General features: G+C 41.4%; 1 protein-coding gene across 5 annotated transcripts in view; it reads right to left on the bottom strand.

Annotated features, from left to right (window-relative positions):
* macf1a (microtubule actin crosslinking factor 1a) overlaps window positions 1–17058 on the bottom strand; it is a 174024-nt gene that overhangs the window by 8437 nt on the left and 148529 nt on the right. For all 5 annotated transcript variants that reach the window (XM_079590323.1, XM_079590326.1, XM_079590324.1 and 2 more), the window contains 36 exons: window positions 15488–15649; window positions 15232–15402; window positions 14799–14965; window positions 14477–14636; window positions 13719–14045; window positions 13323–13407; window positions 13014–13240; window positions 12657–12863; window positions 11657–11884; window positions 11197–11415; window positions 10884–11087; window positions 9567–9792; window positions 9246–9472; window positions 8614–8736; window positions 8418–8519; window positions 8230–8331; window positions 7974–8147; window positions 7400–7555; window positions 7114–7311; window positions 6739–6867; window positions 6147–6329; window positions 5850–6005; window positions 5432–5638; window positions 5229–5348; window positions 4968–5137; window positions 4722–4881; window positions 4194–4388; window positions 3833–4105; window positions 3531–3719; window positions 3311–3422; window positions 2707–2861; window positions 2425–2587; window positions 2185–2339; window positions 2030–2104; window positions 1239–1256; window positions 172–289 (listed from right to left, as the gene is read on the bottom strand). In XM_079590323.1, coding sequence (XP_079446449.1) covers window positions 172–289; window positions 1239–1256; window positions 2030–2104; window positions 2185–2339; window positions 2425–2587; window positions 2707–2861; window positions 3311–3422; window positions 3531–3719; window positions 3833–4105; window positions 4194–4388; window positions 4722–4881; window positions 4968–5137; window positions 5229–5348; window positions 5432–5638; window positions 5850–6005; window positions 6147–6329; window positions 6739–6867; window positions 7114–7311; window positions 7400–7555; window positions 7974–8147; window positions 8230–8331; window positions 8418–8519; window positions 8614–8736; window positions 9246–9472; window positions 9567–9792; window positions 10884–11087; window positions 11197–11415; window positions 11657–11884; window positions 12657–12863; window positions 13014–13240; window positions 13323–13407; window positions 13719–14045; window positions 14477–14636; window positions 14799–14965; window positions 15232–15402; window positions 15488–15649 — 6043 coding nt within the window. The remainder of the gene's footprint in view (window positions 1–171; window positions 290–1238; window positions 1257–2029; window positions 2105–2184; window positions 2340–2424; window positions 2588–2706; window positions 2862–3310; window positions 3423–3530; window positions 3720–3832; window positions 4106–4193; window positions 4389–4721; window positions 4882–4967; window positions 5138–5228; window positions 5349–5431; window positions 5639–5849; window positions 6006–6146; window positions 6330–6738; window positions 6868–7113; window positions 7312–7399; window positions 7556–7973; window positions 8148–8229; window positions 8332–8417; window positions 8520–8613; window positions 8737–9245; window positions 9473–9566; window positions 9793–10883; window positions 11088–11196; window positions 11416–11656; window positions 11885–12656; window positions 12864–13013; window positions 13241–13322; window positions 13408–13718; window positions 14046–14476; window positions 14637–14798; window positions 14966–15231; window positions 15403–15487; window positions 15650–17058) is intronic.

Genomic DNA, 17058 nt, shown 5'->3' with positions numbered 1-17058 from the left:
AACTCATTGAAGAGAATGAATACGAGAGTGAAAGATGATGAGGATTATGAATAAGACTAATGAGAGTAACAAGAATAATGCTGTGTGAACTGTCTGTCAAGAGTGTTTCTGGAAACCTCTTTTCCATGTACCTAAAGAGCAAGTTTCCTCCAGCTGTTGTGTGGGACTTACCTCGACAAGGGTCGTTCTTCACCAAGAATTCATCCAGCGCCATCCAGCCACCTCCGACACGAACCATGACGGTACTGCGCAGGATCCGCACAAGACGCAGCTGCTGTGAGTCTCCGAACTGAGGAAAGAGGAGGAAAGAGGAGGAAAAGAGGAGAGGAACGAACATGGATAAGAGAGGGAAGAGGACAGACAGACAGAAAAAGGATTATACATTTATAATGTCTTTTAAAGGGATAGTTCACCCACAAATTCAAATTCTACTCATGTTGTTCCAAACCTGGTTGTTTTAAAGAATTTTGACGAATTTGTCTTTTCCGTACAACGATCTGCGTGAAGATTTCTCAAAATATCTTTATGTTCCACATAAAAAACAACACTGAAGTTTGGAATGACATGAGGTTGAGTAATTATATTCTGAAGCACCAGGCAAATCAAAGGAAATCACACTGCGACATGCAGCAAACCACATTTTTTAAGATCGACATGATTTTTGTTAGAGCTTGCCCAGCTCAAATCCCATCTCTACAATAAACACCACACCACAGCAATTCTCTGGTATTTTTTCCTGATCGTTTGTCCTTTTTTACTTCAAAGAATTGCTTTGGTTGAAGGTTTATTTTCTCTAAGTCAAGAAATCAGCCACTGGATAATTTTCCTCCACCAAAAGCCAAAAAAACCCTAACATCATAATAGAAGGGCCTGTAAATCTGAATCATTTCCTGATAAATAATTTTCAATAAAAAACAAGCACATCCCAACCACAACACGCAAGCTGAACCTTTGAAATCTGCCACTGGATTTGGAGGGCGTATATAAATGTATTTCATATTTTGGCATTAGCACTGCAATTTTTGTCTCTCAGACAGGAAATGCCCGCTGAGTAAGCAGGAAGAGACTAAAGAAATCCCCATTTCAGACAGCAGCCAAGAATGTGGGCTGTCCACAGGGAATTCTTAGCTAGTCCATGCAAAAACTGTCCAGTACTGATTTAGATCTGGCTGTCTGTAAAAACTTGTGAGAAGCAACAGATTTCAGAGGACATGTCACAAACACACCGCTCACTTTACCTGATTCCCAAGGAAGAACTACAATAAGTCCGGTGCACATGGAGGAGGAATAAAACAAGAAGAAAGAAAAAGAAAAAAATAGAGTGAAATAACAGATAAAGACATACACACATAATGACCTTTTTTGTTGGTAAAATGATTCATGTACTATGAACTATTCCTAAAAGTATAAAATAACTAAAACAGCATACAATGGAGGAAATGGCCATGGGAAGCATGGTGATTTGTTGCTATGAGTGCTTGTGAATGGTTGCTTAAAAAAACAAACACAATGAGGACAGCACAGCAGGTGTAGTAGTAAAGAGATAGACAAAGATGGACAAACATCAGGATGTGGAGTTAGCATCGTGGATCTTTAGCCTGTGCAATGCAAAAAGTTAGTAAACACTCGTCAAAGATCATTAACCAATGGATAATGATGCCGGGGTGTGAAAGACCACCCACTGACCATGACTGCAATTGCTAGAACAATGAGTAGATCATTAGTTAAGTGGTGAAAAACACACACAACATACGGATATTGCTGTGAAGTGTTATGGTGGTATTGCATACACACACAAAACTGCCAATGCACCTTTATTCCAAAATGGCCAAGTCATACTGACGTAACTGAAAGAGTGTGATGCTGGTTAGAGTCGTTATATTATAATGGCAAGCTTAGGGATGATCTGAATGAGGAAGTGCGATGATAACATAGCAGTGGTAAGTGCCATTGTCATTTATAATGTCATATTAAAACATCTAGACTTGAATTCTTGCTTGACAAGTAGTATTGGGCTCCAGATTCTCACCCTGTACTTGTTCTCTCCGATCTGCTCCACCTGAAACCTCTTGGCACACTTGCATTGAGCCACTTGTCTGGTGACCTGGGATTAAAAAAATGGATTTTATTCAAAACGACATGATGCCAAACCCACAAAATGAATTTTCTTGTCATCGTCCATACCTCATCCTCGATTTTATCAGCATCTGTTGTGGGTCTGTAAGCATCTTTGTTGGGGTGCAAAGCAGCTACAAATTCATAGTAGTCGATGTAGCCATCACAATCACGGTCAAAGATATCAGCAACAGCCGTCATCTCCAGCTTGCTGGTAGGGAACTCTGCAAACAAAATATATAGTTAAACTGGCACTAAAAAAAAAGGCTCATGAAACTGAAGATTACAGGCAAGTACATGCGCCCGTACTTGATGCCAAGATGCCATCGATAAACTCCTGGCGTGTGATCTTTCCATCCTGGTCCTTGTCGATGCGTCTGAAGAAGTCCATGACGCGAGACTTCTTGTGGTTCATCCAGCGCATGTATTTCTTCCTCCACACATCAAAGTCAAAGTTGGCAAACTCTTTAAGCTAAAGGTGGAGAAAGGTCATTACTTCTACTGTTCAGATATTATGACTTTTAAATCACTTATTTCATTACTTGTACACAGAGTAAATTTAAAAAAGTATTTGTAAAATAGATGCAGTACCTCTTCTAGTCTGTCGAGGGCATCATTGAGCTTCCGCTGGCGATCGAGTGCGAGCAGCCACACCTGTTGCCAGCGAGAGCAGAGCTGGGTGAGGCGAGGGTTGCCACCGGTGACCTGTACCGAGTGCTGTTGCTGCTGCTGCTGCTGGTGTTTCCCTGTAAGCAGGGCACAGAAAAATATCTTCAGAATTAGATACTACTGTACTAAGCAATTTATGTGTTATATTAGCTTACAGTTCAAAAAAATGTTTTATCATGGTTTCCACAAAAATATTAAGCAGCACAACGGTTTTCAACATTAATAATAATGAGTGTTTCTTGAGCAACAAATCAGCATATTAGAATGATTTCTTAAGGATCATGTGACACTGTAGACCGCAAAATTAGCTTTGCCATCACATGAATAAATTAAAATACATTTCAATTAAAAACATTTATTTTAAATTGTAATTAGATTTCACAATATTAATTTTTCCCCCGTATTTTTAATAAAATAAATGCAGCCATGTTAAGAATTCTACGGACCCTAAACGTTTGAACAGTAGTTTATGTAAAGATTTGTGTTTGTATGCAGCATGCGTGCAGCTGAGGATAAAGTTTCTTACGGGCCCCTCTCCTGTCTGACAGACTGCTGGGATGTTCTGCTGGTTTCCTCTTGTATGTCTTTGTAACTTTGTCAACATCTGGCTGTTTTCGGGTCATCTCCTCCATAAACACCTGATAGAAGAAAACCAAAATACTAAGAAACATCTCAGCAATAAACAATGCAATTAATATTAAAAGACTGAGTGACAGAATATGAACGAATGCTTGTGTCTCCCTCACCTGGTGCTCTGTGATGAGTGTCTTCAGTTGAGAGATGTCCTGGGGGAGTGGTTCAGTATCACGCTGCACCAGTGTGGTCTCCGCCCACTGTAGCCATGACAACAGCTCCTCCAGTAGTGAAGCATTGTTGAGCAATTCAGCAAGGGCCGTCTCCAAGCGCTGCTCGTGCTGTTTGGCCCATGTCAGCACCTGTACAGCAAACAATCATTCGCATTTCAGACCTATTCTATTATGCTTGATGCTTATTTATCTTACTAGTGGCCTAGACAGGCTTCTGATGCCACAGTCTAGATTTTTCTCACCTCTTCAAAGCGAGCTCTGATGATGGTGTTCCAGTGTTTGATGGTGGTGATGCAGTCTGGGTGGCACACACCTAGAATGGCTTCACCCATGCCAGCAGCTTTATTCACATCCACTCTCTTCTCCTCCACCGTCTGCATGAAATCTCTGTGCGTGTGCAGTAGCGCCTGCAGAGTCTCTACCTCCTCTGGCAGGACGCCACGGAAACGCAAGGTTTGCTCCGCCTCCGACAGCCACTCCAGCAACATCTGAACAGCTGTGCGGAACTCCTCTGCCTGCAGAAAGAGAGAGAGAGAAAAGGAGATAGTCAGAAGAAAACATTAACACTGCTCTTGGTTTCGATCAAAGAACGGTCAGACGTACCTGTTTGAGAGCCTGCTGGAGGCGAGTCTGTTTTATAACGGACAGGGCACAGACCGTTTCCCAGCGGTTGCTAAGCTCCTGCAGTTGAACTTTGACCCAGGCGGTGTCGTCCCGGCCCGTCTCCATCAGCTCTCGAGCGGACCGCTTCAGAGCCTGCACACTACTGGTCCTTTTCCCCAGCTCCTTCTGGAAGACCTGAGGAACAATAAATACAGCACTACCACTCAGAAACTGTCCTACTCAGAAATGGCCTTCCTAATAAGAGTCTCATTCAAGCCTCACTGCGTCAATAATGCAGGGTTCATGCAGATACTGTGCAATGAAATTCCAGGACTTTTCAAACATTATATTTTGGTTTGGTTTTCAAGGACAACACTAAAATATCTCATATATATAAAAAATATGTTCAAAAAGGTGTTAAATTGATTTTAAATTAATGTTCACAATTGATGCCTACAAAGGAAATTTATTTTTGCAAGTGTTCAAATTTCTGAAACCAATATTTCCTAAAAATCACCCCATTAGTACCTTATGAGAGTCCATGAGGTTGGAAACGAGATCCAGATCTCCATGGACAGGCTGGTCCTCTGCAAGCTGAGGTTCCACACGATACAGCCAGTCAACCAGTGCCTGGAGAGCCTCAGCGAACTGACCTGAGAACAAGAGGGCTTCCTCCAACTTGTGTTGCCTGAGAAGAAAAACATCTCAAATTATTTTCTTTACTTCATTCGACATCCAATCATATTCCAAATGGGTAATTCCAGTCCTTCTCACCTCTCCACGCTCTTTCCACACACTGTGTCCCATTTGTCACGGACCTCGCCCAACAAATGATCCAGTTTTTGTGTGTCTGACGGCAGTGTGGCCTTGTCTCTCATGGCCTTCCCAGAGCGCACTGTGGTGTCATACACTGGCTGCTTGGAGCCAAGAGACTTCTGGAAATCCTAAAGTACAGTGATTAAAAGATAGAGAGCATAAGAGATAAGGCTTAAAGTTTTCAGCTTCTCAAAACTCTTTAATGCAGCAATGCTGTACTTTATGTTTGGCCAGTTGAATTTTAATCTTGTCAGGTTCATTTGAGATTTCCAGCTCAGAGTCCAGTCTGCTCTCTGCTTCCTCCAACCAGTCTGACAGCTTCCTCCAGGCCTCATGAAACTAGACAAGAGAAGATTGCCAACATCAGAGACGGAGAGAGGTATGATCAGAGCAACAGACAGAGTGAAGTAAACCAACAGTACCTGTTTGGCTCTCTTGCGGGCCTCATCGAGGTGCCGTCCTCTGTCTAGTGATCTCTGCACAAGTTTGTCCCAGCGGGCCTGTACGCTGAGCAGCAGGTTCTTGATTAGAACCACATCCTGTTTGAGACTGGCAAATCGCAGCTGAGAGCCAGCTTTCTCTAGAGCCAGAACCTGTTCTCTGTGAGTGTTCACCTCATTCACAAACACCTGAAATACAAGACAAGATAAGGACTCAAGTTTCCCAAAAGTATTCAATTGTGAAGGTATTTTACAAGAACATCAAAAGCAAAAAAAATATATATACTACCGTTCAAATGTTTGGGGTCTTTAAGATTTTATAAATGTTTTTGAAAGTGGCATTTATTTCAGATATAAATATTGAAGAAACAAAACTAAGTAAACCACATTTTCTACCAACCTTGTGCTCATCTATCTGGAATAGGACAGTGTCGAGAATGAGACTGGGTGGCTGAGCCATGTTGAGAGTCTGCTCTGCCTGTGTCAGCCAGTTTATGGTGTCCTGCAGGGAGGACTGGAATCCTGTCGCCAATGAGACAGCTTCCTCCAGTTTACCCTGTGAAAAGAGATGGACACAGAGACAGAACTATTAGGATTGGACGGCAGGATAAGATATTTCATGAACCTGTTAATAAATTAAAGAAACCACTTTTTAAACATGAATGTAAGGTCATAAATCAGTCTTTGGTTCCCTCACCCTTCTGTCATCCATTTTGGCATTGAGACTGGCCCACTTGTTCTGAAGCATGGCCAGGTTCTGTTGGGTCTGGGTGGTACCAGGTCCAGCATCCTCCCCTCCTCTGGCCAGAAGAATGGACTCTCCCTTATCCAGCAGTCGATGATATTGCTCACCCCTGTGGGTCAACTGAGCCTGGAGCTCCTATAAACGGAACAGAGGAGGATAAGTTGATTAGTCAACAAACATTGTCATTGTTAACTAAAACTATTGTCATTAATTAAAAAAGCTGAAATAAAATAAAATGAAAAACTTAAATATTGTTGCCATGGTAACTGATTGAAATAAAAATAAATTAAATCCAAATAGAGGAAAACTAATAAAAATGGCAAAATTACAAAAAATTATTCATAATAGAATGCAAATGCAGTATTTAACAAGTTATGTGCATTGTATGTGATTTCTTGTTATTTCCAAAGAATGCTAAATAAATAAATAAATAAATAAAAATGTAAAACTATTTCCAATCATTTGAAATTGTTATAAGAAGTTCTATGTTTGAGGCTGGTTTGATCGCTAATGGGTGGACTAGAGGTGAACTCATTTAGCGTACCATGTGTTGCTGCAGCTGCTCTCTGGCAGTCTCAGGCAGGCCACCTGTGGGTTTGGCAGCGGACAGCTGACTCTCTGTGCGTCTGAGCCACTGCAGAAACTCCTCCAACTCTCCATGGAAACCCTCCGCCTGACACAGAAACCATGCAGGGTAAAGACAATGAGCTAATTGATCCGACACCTGTACTACAATATTAAAGAGAACCATTCTCCATGCACATCAACCCTCCAAACTGCATCCGTTTTATTCAATTGACTTTAATATAATCCACTGAAAACAATGCATTTCAAGCTACAAACATGCAGATGCACTTGTTTTTTATTGGTGCATTCAATCAGATCTCTCTGTATAATGATGTAGTAATATCTAGAGCACCTGTTGCAGGGCAGCTTCCAAAAGCTTCTGCCTCTCATCAGTCTTCAGCAGAAGGTTCTTCCAGCTACGGTTGAGCTCATCCAGCTGGTCTCTCAGGTGGTTGATTTCGTCTCCAGGACTGGACTCCAGCAGCTCAGAGCCCGCTCTGTTCACAGTCTCCACAGTGGCCCGATGCGACAGCACATCGTTTCTTAAAACCTACAAAGGCAGCTTGATTAAAGGAATTTGCTTTAAAAGGGAGTTTAAAAAATGTGAGTACATAAAAATTAGGCCCAATGTGACGTACATGATGCTTAGCCAGCTCAATTTCGATGGCCTTTGGGTCAGAGCTGATGGGTCGCTGGGTGTCCAGTGTGGCGTGAGTGTGACTGAGCCAAGACTGCAGCTCAGAGAGAGCATGCTGGAACTGACCTAGAGCCAAGAGCGCACCCTCCAGTTTGTGCTGGTAGAGAGAAGACGGAATCAAAACAATCAAGAGTAAGAGCCTTTCATATCTGCCCTCTAAAATGCAGTAACTACGCAACAATGTTTTCAGAGTTTTTTGATTGAATTTCAATTAATTTAGTAGTAGTATTTTCATACTCCATTTTACAATTCCAAGACCCAATTTTCAATAATCAGTTAAATATTGTATTATTAATAATACAATTATTAACAACAACAGTTTAAGAATTCAACAATAATTCATTAGCTTAACTGTAGGCTGTTTTAAGGAGCATTTGGAGCCTTAAACTGAGGTCATAGGTGTGCATTTATCTGCATTTTATAATGTCTCATCCGAGTCTGAATAATCTGTTTTTGTAATTTGATAGTAAATGCAAAAGTTGTCAGAGATAAGAAAACTGTCTCTATTTCTTCACCTGTCTGATTGTGATTTTGTCCACCAGGTTGTCCCACAGGTGGCGTAGCTCAGTGAGAGGCTCTTGAATCATGTCTCGGTCTGTTTGGTCGCTCACTTTCCTGAGCAGCAGCTCTCCTTGGTGACTAAGCTTCTCCATGTCAATCTGCTGCTGGTACACCTCCACTTTATATTGCTGTGTCATATACAAAGAAAAAGGGTCAATCCTTTTCTCAAAGCAATTTGAGAGATAAGAGTAGATAAGGTCTGATTTAAACCTTGAGCTCCTCTATCTGTTGTTTGACAGTGCTGATGTCTGTCCCCACAGCTGACATGTCACACAATTTGATGACAGCGTTGTCCAAGTAGTCAAACATGCCCTGAGGAGACAAAGTGATGAATGTGAACACACAGTTGACTTGACCAATCAGGGCAGATTTTGCTGTACCAACAGAGAAATAATAACCTGAAGAGCATCCTGGTACTGCACAGAGTCAGTCATGGCCTCTTCAAGTCTCTCCATTCTCTCTCTCCACGTGCGATTCAAACCTTCCCAGGCGGCATTCATCTGTGTGTGTAATCAACAACATGGAGATATTTTGTTTAAATTTGAGTGAAGAGGGGCATTCCCCACATGTCTTATTGTCCTTCTACCCTCTTACCTCATCAATGGTTTTCTTGACCTCTGGTTTCTCGGTCTCTCCACAGGCAAAGATGAGGTCAGCTCCAAGAGTTTGTACGATCTCCAGCTCTTCCCTCAGCCCATCTGTCTCTGCCTTAATGGCCTGAGTGTGAGATAAAAACATCATGACCTCATTCTCTTGAGATCTTTGTCTTGACACAACATTATGTAGTTCGATCTACTCAAGGACTGTTTTATAAAACTGAAAGTATTGATATATTAAATTAACCACGATTCATTGTGTGATTTCAGAAGTTCCAATAATTTGTTCCTCAATTAAAAACAAGTTATTGAATAAATAAAAAAAATACATATATAATATAATATAATATTAAACAATATTTTTTGTAGCATTTTAATTAAGATTACAATATATTAATATTAATTTAAATACTTTTTAGTCATCTTGAGACACATTGGAAATGTGCTGAGGCCCCCTAGTTAGCCCCGGCCCCCCCACTGATCTAGATCTTCCTTGAGACTGATTAGTGGACTAGCTGTTCAGGCAACCTACCGACTTGTCGGTTTTTAAAATATTTAGTTTTGGTACATCCTTAGTGAAAACTGAATTTAACCTAAGAAAAAGACATCCATCTCTTATGTAGGACTAACCTCTGCTGCCTCTATTTGTTGTTTTATGAGTGAGGGATCCACCCCCGGGTCTTCCAGCTCTTTCACGATGTCCTGAGAGTCACGGAGCGTGCTCAGCAGAGCGCCCATGTCAGCCCAGAACTTTCCGGCGAGATCTAGAACATCCTGAAGTTTACCTTCTCTTTCCTCCGCCCTCTGCCTGATTTCATCCCACAGAGAGCGCAGCCGCAAGAGTCGTGAACGGACCGCTGAGGGTGGGAACAGAACGCAGATTTATCAAAACACATAGAATGGAGTATTTCATACAGCCATATAGCATCATTTCAGATCAAAGATCTTTACCCTGTGCGGCAGGATCATCGTGTGGGGCTCGGCTGATGAGCTCTTCTCCTCGGGCACACAGGGCGCTGAAAGACGGCAGGAGTTTGTCCAGCTCTAGTCCTGTAGTCCGGTGCTCTGTCAGTTGTTCCCGGATCTTTTCCACTTCAGCGGCTACTGGAGGGGGCAGCCGCAAGCGCTGGACTGCTCCTTCCAGAGTCTCCAACAGAGGGTCCATCTTATCATGGAACTGAATGGAGAGAAAGAAGATGATAATCAAAACAAATACAACATATAAAAGTAACTGGAGAAGAACCAGGCATATGGAGGAGGGGAGATTTATCCCAGCCACATGCAAAAGGGCAGAGGAAGTTGAAGTTAAATAAGAAATACAAGTACTGAAAAGTTTATGCTGCTGTTCTTAAGGTGGAACATTTTTCTTTCTTAAAATGAGCATGGGTGTAGGGACTGGAAGAAGGTGTCAAAAATCTATTATTCTAAGGCAAAATATACAGTATACGATTATGTGTAGAATAATAAATATTGTAGAAATAAGGAATAAAAAAATTATATTTTATATTTGCCCATCTTCTTGTGCCTTTAGGTCAACTGATGTAAACTAAAACTAGTCCATATCACACACCTGTTTCATTAGAATTATATAAAGTTCTTGGACTTTTTAACAATTACTGAAAATTCTTGATTCTCAATCCAATACACACGTTATATCAGAGTTTAAATCAGCGGGTGATGGTGTTCTTACCTCTACCAGCTGAGGGTGATGCAGAGAGCAGTGATGATGGAGGGATGGACACACACAGCACATCCACAAACATGAGTGATGGGCGGACGGATGGACCGAACGGACATGGGAGGGAGAGGTGGAGGGAATAGGCAAGGGGAGATTTGCAAGCAGGAATGGGGGAAGTTTAGGGGACACAGGAATGGAAAGTAGAGGGTGACAGGATATGGAGCACAGGGGTGGGACAGGTGGGGTCACAGTACAGTGGAGTTTGAAGGGATGGAGGTGGAGAAACAGTACAATGCGTTAATTCAACAGCATGCAACAGGCCAGCAGGAAGAATCAATCACAAACATTCAGCCAAAATGCAGCTGATGTCAGATGTTATTTTTAAAATAAGAATATGGACTTAGTGCGAAACAATGGTTAATTAAAAGTGATGTGTCATTTAAAATGGCTTAAATGAACTAAATGTGCTAGAAACTATGATGATGACAACATTTGTTGATACTGTGATGTATAATGCTGTGTAACTCTTAAATAGATGACAAGCAGGGCAGCAGTCCAAAGTAAGCATGCTAACATTTTGGAGCAAATACCTGGACAGATTGTGACACTGCTTCATCCAGTGCTGTGGCTCTACTTTTGACGTCCTCTTTGATTCTGATGTAACGTCTCTCTGCTTCATTAAAACGTTGTCTCACTGTTGCTCCTTCCTGGGCACTCAATTCTGCCAGCTGTGGGCCGATCTTTAGCAGTTTGTCTATGTGTGGCTTGTGCTCAGAGATGGACTCTCTCAGAAGCTAGACAGAAAAACGTATGAAACATGTCATGTCTCAGTTTTGAGCGTCTTAATCCATGTCTATAAAAACAAAGAAGCAAAGGGGACTCAAGTCCTTCATCTGCACTTACCCTCATCTGTTCTTGCTGTTGTCTGAGTGCCTCTGTGTCGATGGCGGGAAGGGGTAGCTGGGCAATCAGAGTCTCAGTCTCGCCCAGCCAGGGTTCAAGTTCCTCATGTGTCTCCCAGAAACGAGCCACCAGCACCTGAGCCTGCTCCAGAGCTGAGAAACGCTCAGCATGACTCTGATTTACTGCTTCATAACGAGCACTTAAAGAGTCCGTCTTCATCTACAGGAGGAAAAGGAAAGAGGTTTTAGCAGGTCAACCAAATTAGTCTTGAGAGACTGAAAAACAAGTTTACACTGTTGTTTTTCCCAAACATGACTCAACAAATCAAATCTCCGCCGGAAAATGCATGAGTCACATCAATTCAATTTTCCTAATCTAACCTTTCGCTGAAGAATAATTACAGTACATGGATTACTCTGCCCCCTCCTCCTCTCTCTTTCTTCTTTATTTTGTCTCTAACCTTCAGAGCCTCTCTCTGCTGTTCACTGCAGCTCTCCAGGATGTCCTCTCGTGTCTTAAGAAGTTGGTCCACGGTGTCTTTGTGACGGATGATGTCAATGTTAAAGGCTCTCTGCACCTGGAGCTGTGTCACAGTCACATCGGGCTCCAGACTCAGAGGGCCCAGAGACGCTAACTTCCTCTCTGTCTCTCCGACCCAGGTCAGCTCCGCATCGACTGCCTCCTCATACTGAAACAATAACACACATAAATACACCACCCCAAAAAGAAGTGTGACAAAAATATTTACAAATAAGCAACATGGACACAGCATCCTAAATCAAATATTATTAAAGGTACAATTTATGTTACATATTATTTCTAATAATGACATTGTACAAGCAACACTTTTTTGTAATGGCATTTTAAAATAGAATGAAAACAACAAGCAAATAATTTGAATATTATAAAAAAATTAGATAAAACTACTTTCTAAAAGAAAATACCAATGCTTGCAAGGCACGTAAAGAATAATCCTTAAGCAATAGTTTATGTATATATATGCATTAATATATATACATTTATTATAATTAATACTTTGTTACATTCTTTTTTTTAAATGTTATATAATTGAAGTTATGAAATAATTATATAAAACTATATTTGATTTTTATTTGAATTTCCTAAAAAATAAAATAAAAAGAAGTTTGCAATAATCTTAAAGTTAAGTTTTGGTTCTGTGTTAAAGGAGTAGTTCACTTTAAAATGAAAATAACCCCATGATTTACTCACCCTCAAGCCATCCTAGGTGGACATGACTTTCTTCTTTCAGATGAATACAATCCGAGTTATATTAATAAACACCCTGATGCTTTCGAGCTTGATAATGGTAGTCAATTGCAACCATCAGTATGAAGCTCAAAAAAGTTGAGAGTAAATCATGGGGTAATTTTCATTTTAAAGTGAACTACTCCTTAACTGAAACACACAGACATATAAATGTACAGAATTTGTTGCAGTACCTGCTGTGACCTTTGGATGGCAGCCTGCACTAACTGCACTCTTTGTGTGATGGTCTCGTCTGCTTGGCGGTAGCGCTGATTGGCATCGGCGACCAGGCGGTCAAGGCCTTCCCGTGCACGCCAGGGCACCAGATCCAGTAAAGCACTGCCTACCTCATTCACAGTGTCCAGAACTAGCCTCTTCTCAGCAGACACGCACTTCAGCTCCTGAGGCAAAAATACACACAATATAAAATAATGAATGGACTGAAGACATAAAAGAAACTAATTTGATTTAGCTAAAACAAAGATAGCTGTGTATGGTCTAAAGAAAAAAGTAATTCATGAACTACTGAAAAAAAAAGTAGACATCCTCACCCTCTGTCTGTCCTGATAGGCTGGTGTTGTATCTGTCTCAACGTTGTTTAGCTCCGCCTCCACGCTATCCAACCATTGGTTGATGTCATCGTGTGAGCTAGCAAATCGTGTGGCCAACTGAAGGGCCTGTTCCAGAATACGAAGGGCCTTGCTGCTGCCTGCTGTCATTTCTGCGTAGCGGCTTTTGATACCATCTAACTTCTCCTGGATCAACAGGACCTCCTCACCTACCACAGAGATCAAACATGATTACAATCCACGGAGGAATTTGGTAATACACCAATGAACAAAGACTGGATGGTAAAGTACCAGTGGTTTGTTTAAGCAGAGCTTGTCCATTCTTAATGGCCTGGTCCACTGTCTTCTTCCTGCTGATAATCTCTTCATTAAGAGCCTGTAGGGGACCCGCAATAGAAACATTAACTCAGGAAATAATTCAAAGTAAAGTAAAGTAAAGTAAAGATCATAATGCAAATATTGTAATTTTTGTAATGTCTAATTCATTTACATGTAATTAATTAACCAGCATTTAATTTAATCTATTTGATTTAAATCTTAAATTGTCTGACAGCCCTAGTGTAACTCTTTCTTCAGTGAGTGACAACTATTTTTCCGGATGAGGGCCGCTTGGCAGTATTCATCTTCTCTAAACTGAACTTTTACTGCATTGTTGGTCCTGGACTGCTTCACCCTGCAAAACCGTACCAGTGTGTGTTTGTGTTGCTGCTCTAGTAGCTCCGGCTGATAACTCTGTACTGAAACTTCAGCCAGTCTCTGGGCCACCTCAGCTAGCCAGTTAAGGACTTCCACCTCTTCCTCTCCAAATAGCTGTGCATTGGCCAGGGCCTGCTCCAGCATGGCCTCTCTCCGATCGCACCAATCACGCAGCTCCGTGTGCCCATTACGTACTGCCGTCACACGATCGCCCAGCCAATCTTGATCAGCCACACAGCTGAGTGGGTGCAGTGATTGGCTGAGCATCTCAAGATGGTCTACATCATTCTCCCGAGAGGACACCTCCTCGTGGAGAGCCTGGGATTATAGCCCAGATTAAAGAGACGTGATGGGATGAGTCGAAGGAGGAAAAAAAGACAAGGCAAACATAAACATACATGACAATGCAGAACAATGATAAATCATAATTAACTGATGCAAACAAAAAAATAAAAATGTGAATCAACACAAGGTGAGATGGGAACACAACCATAAAAAACAATGAAATCATGATGAAATTAAACTGAAAAACGGAAAGGATGTGGGCAGGATCACGACCAGAGACCTGAAATCCGTGCCTTCTTAGATAACTGCACTCCTACTTGTCCATTTAAAACCACCGGAGACTGACAATCTGTTCTCTCCTCTGCATTTCTAGTCAGTCTAATGAAAACCGCTAGCTAAAATGATCTTGGTTTGGCAGCAACAGTTCCTGGACACATCTCTCCCAGGTGTTGGATATACTCTACCTTGTGCCTTACAATCTGCTGTGTGATTTTGGAGGTCTGGGTTCCCATTGGCTCAGCGGAGCTCAAACGTCTCTCTGTTGCGCTCAACCATTCCCCGAGGGGCTCCACGGCCTCATGGAACTGCAGCGCCAACACCTGCAGCTCCTCTAGCTGCCGTTGCCTGAGGACGTCAGGTTAGGAGGAAATCTGTGTTATATTCTTATTCTACTCTATTTTATGGCCTTGTAAAGCAACCAAGTGATTGAGTTCTGAGTAAGAGATTTGATTAAGAGGTTTTATGGTTGTGTCTGGGTGTCCGTATTCCTCTGATAATGGAGTTTACCTGGCGCTGGCCTTTTCCAGCAGGTTTGTCCATCTCTCTCCTAGGCTCTTAAGTTGTTTCTGGATTTTGTCTCTGTCTTGTGTCTCGGCCGTAGCAGCGATACGCTCTCCTTCTGCCCTGATCATCTCTACCGTCCCACGGCGGTCATCCAGCAACCGTTGCAGCAGCTTATAAAAATATGGAATACAGGTTAGTGACCTAAATTAATTTATTTAATATTATGTAGAAGGATAGATTAGTCCAATACGTCTGATACAAAATAAAGGGATAGCTAAAGTCTATCAACTTGACTGAAAAATGTATATATAAATTTAAAAAGTTTTAAATGTAGGTAATATTGAAGTAATATTGAATAAGATAATTCAAACCCACTTTAAAATTTATTGAAATTAATTCATTTCAAAAGTAAATTTAAAATTAATTTAAATTGAACCTTCTGCTCCTGAATTTGTGCCTTGACCACACGGTACTCAGCCGATGGAGGTTTCTGATTGACTATGAGCTCCTCTGTGTCACTCAGCCAGCTCAAGAGTGGCTCTAGAGCATCTTGGAACTTCCCACAATGCAACAGGGCCTCCTGCAGCTGGGCGATTCTTTCAGCAACCTGTGAATAAAATAAAATAAAATGATTCAAAAAGACTTTCTCTCAGTCCATTAAGAAAGCAGGCTAAAAATAGATGCAAGCTTACCCTCTTGTTGAGGGAGTTCCAGCGTAGGTTGGTGGTCTCCAAGTCATGTTCCAGGGCCTGAGTGTCGGTGTGTTTGGCTGCACTCTGGATAAGACCTTGACCCACAGCGTTGACATGCTGCAGTTTAGGCTGAATGCTGTCAAACTGCTCCCTTTCCACTGCCTAAAATTTGAGTGATAGAGAGAGAACAAGTGACTTGAGTAGTGCATAACCAACACTCGTTATGTTACTGGACATGTGATATGACAGAATGTGTCTAAACAGGTCAAGGCTGTACAAACACAACAACATGATAATGGTGGCATGGCCATTAATAAATGGGGAAGCAGTTTTCAGCCCCCACACATTGAATGAAATTAAATCCAGAGCCTTGGCAGCAACATTGTACAGCTCTACTGTATTTCTCCAACAGCCTAACAGCTCTGACAGAATATCCAACACAGTGGTTCCCCACAAGAAGGTTGCCACATACCTCTAACCAACACCATAACCAGCAGCGTCATCATGAAACCAATTTTAGTTTTGTAATGCGACTTATCACAATATTAAACAGGAAAATGTACTTACTAAATCTATCTGGAAGGAGTAAGTAGACTTCGCTACCAATAAAAAAGTATGATTGAAATTCAGACGTACTACATCCGCTATGCTGGCTTTGTTGTGTGACCTACAGTATAACTTCAGTTGCCTCGATTCACTGCCATCCACAACTCCTGTCCCGTAGCCTCATGGGATAGAAAAGTGCCCATTGGATGCACACTCCAGAAACTCACCAGAAGTTGTAGGTCATCCGGGTGTTTTATTGCCTACTGTTTTATGACTACTACGAATTCAAACATCTTACTCATATCACATACTGTTTTCCACCTACTATTTACTCATACTCGGAAAGCATATTTTGTCTAAATAAATGAAAGTGCAACATTATAATGCACAGTATGATAAATGGAAATTTATTTTAAAGATAAAAAAGATAAAATTGAAGAGTTATTAAATTATTAGTATTTTTAAAAATAACTTTGATTGTTACATGCTGGCAAAAGTAATTAACTGTAAATCTAAGGAAAATGAGCATGCGCAATTAAATAAAATCCAGCATCATTTGCCTGTGTATATTTACGTGCTTCGCATGTGAGTGTATGTAGTTTGTTTGTAGTTGCCTTTTTGCAAGGGGCTTCATTCCTGCTTTAAACAGGATGTCTGTCGGCCTCAAAACAATAAGCCACAGCTTCAGCCAGCTCCACCCTCTCGTCGACAGTATGTCGGACTGCGAAAGCGGATGCGTCTGCGCAACGAAGAGTGTTTGGTCCCCTTTTGTCTTTCTATATCCTGTCTAACATTATCCTGAATCTATCATCTAGGCCTCCTCCTCTTTACCCACGGTGTGTACACTTGGAGCCATTTCCCGTTTTTAATCCTGATCATTCATCACATGTGGCACTTTTCACCCACAAGCACAAAAATAACTCCATTCATCTGCATCTGTAGCAGATCTTCCACAACTCATGTGGCCAAATCCATGGGAAAGCTGTTAATTATTTCATAGACAATAATATATCTACATGTTTGTG

This window comes from Phoxinus phoxinus (genome assembly GCF_949152265.1).
Source record: "Phoxinus phoxinus genome assembly, chromosome: 19".
Lineage (NCBI taxonomy): Eukaryota > Metazoa > Chordata > Actinopteri > Cypriniformes > Leuciscidae > Phoxinus > Phoxinus phoxinus.
The sequence above is the reverse complement of the archived record's forward strand: the minus strand, read 5'-3'. Positions and strand labels throughout refer to the sequence as shown.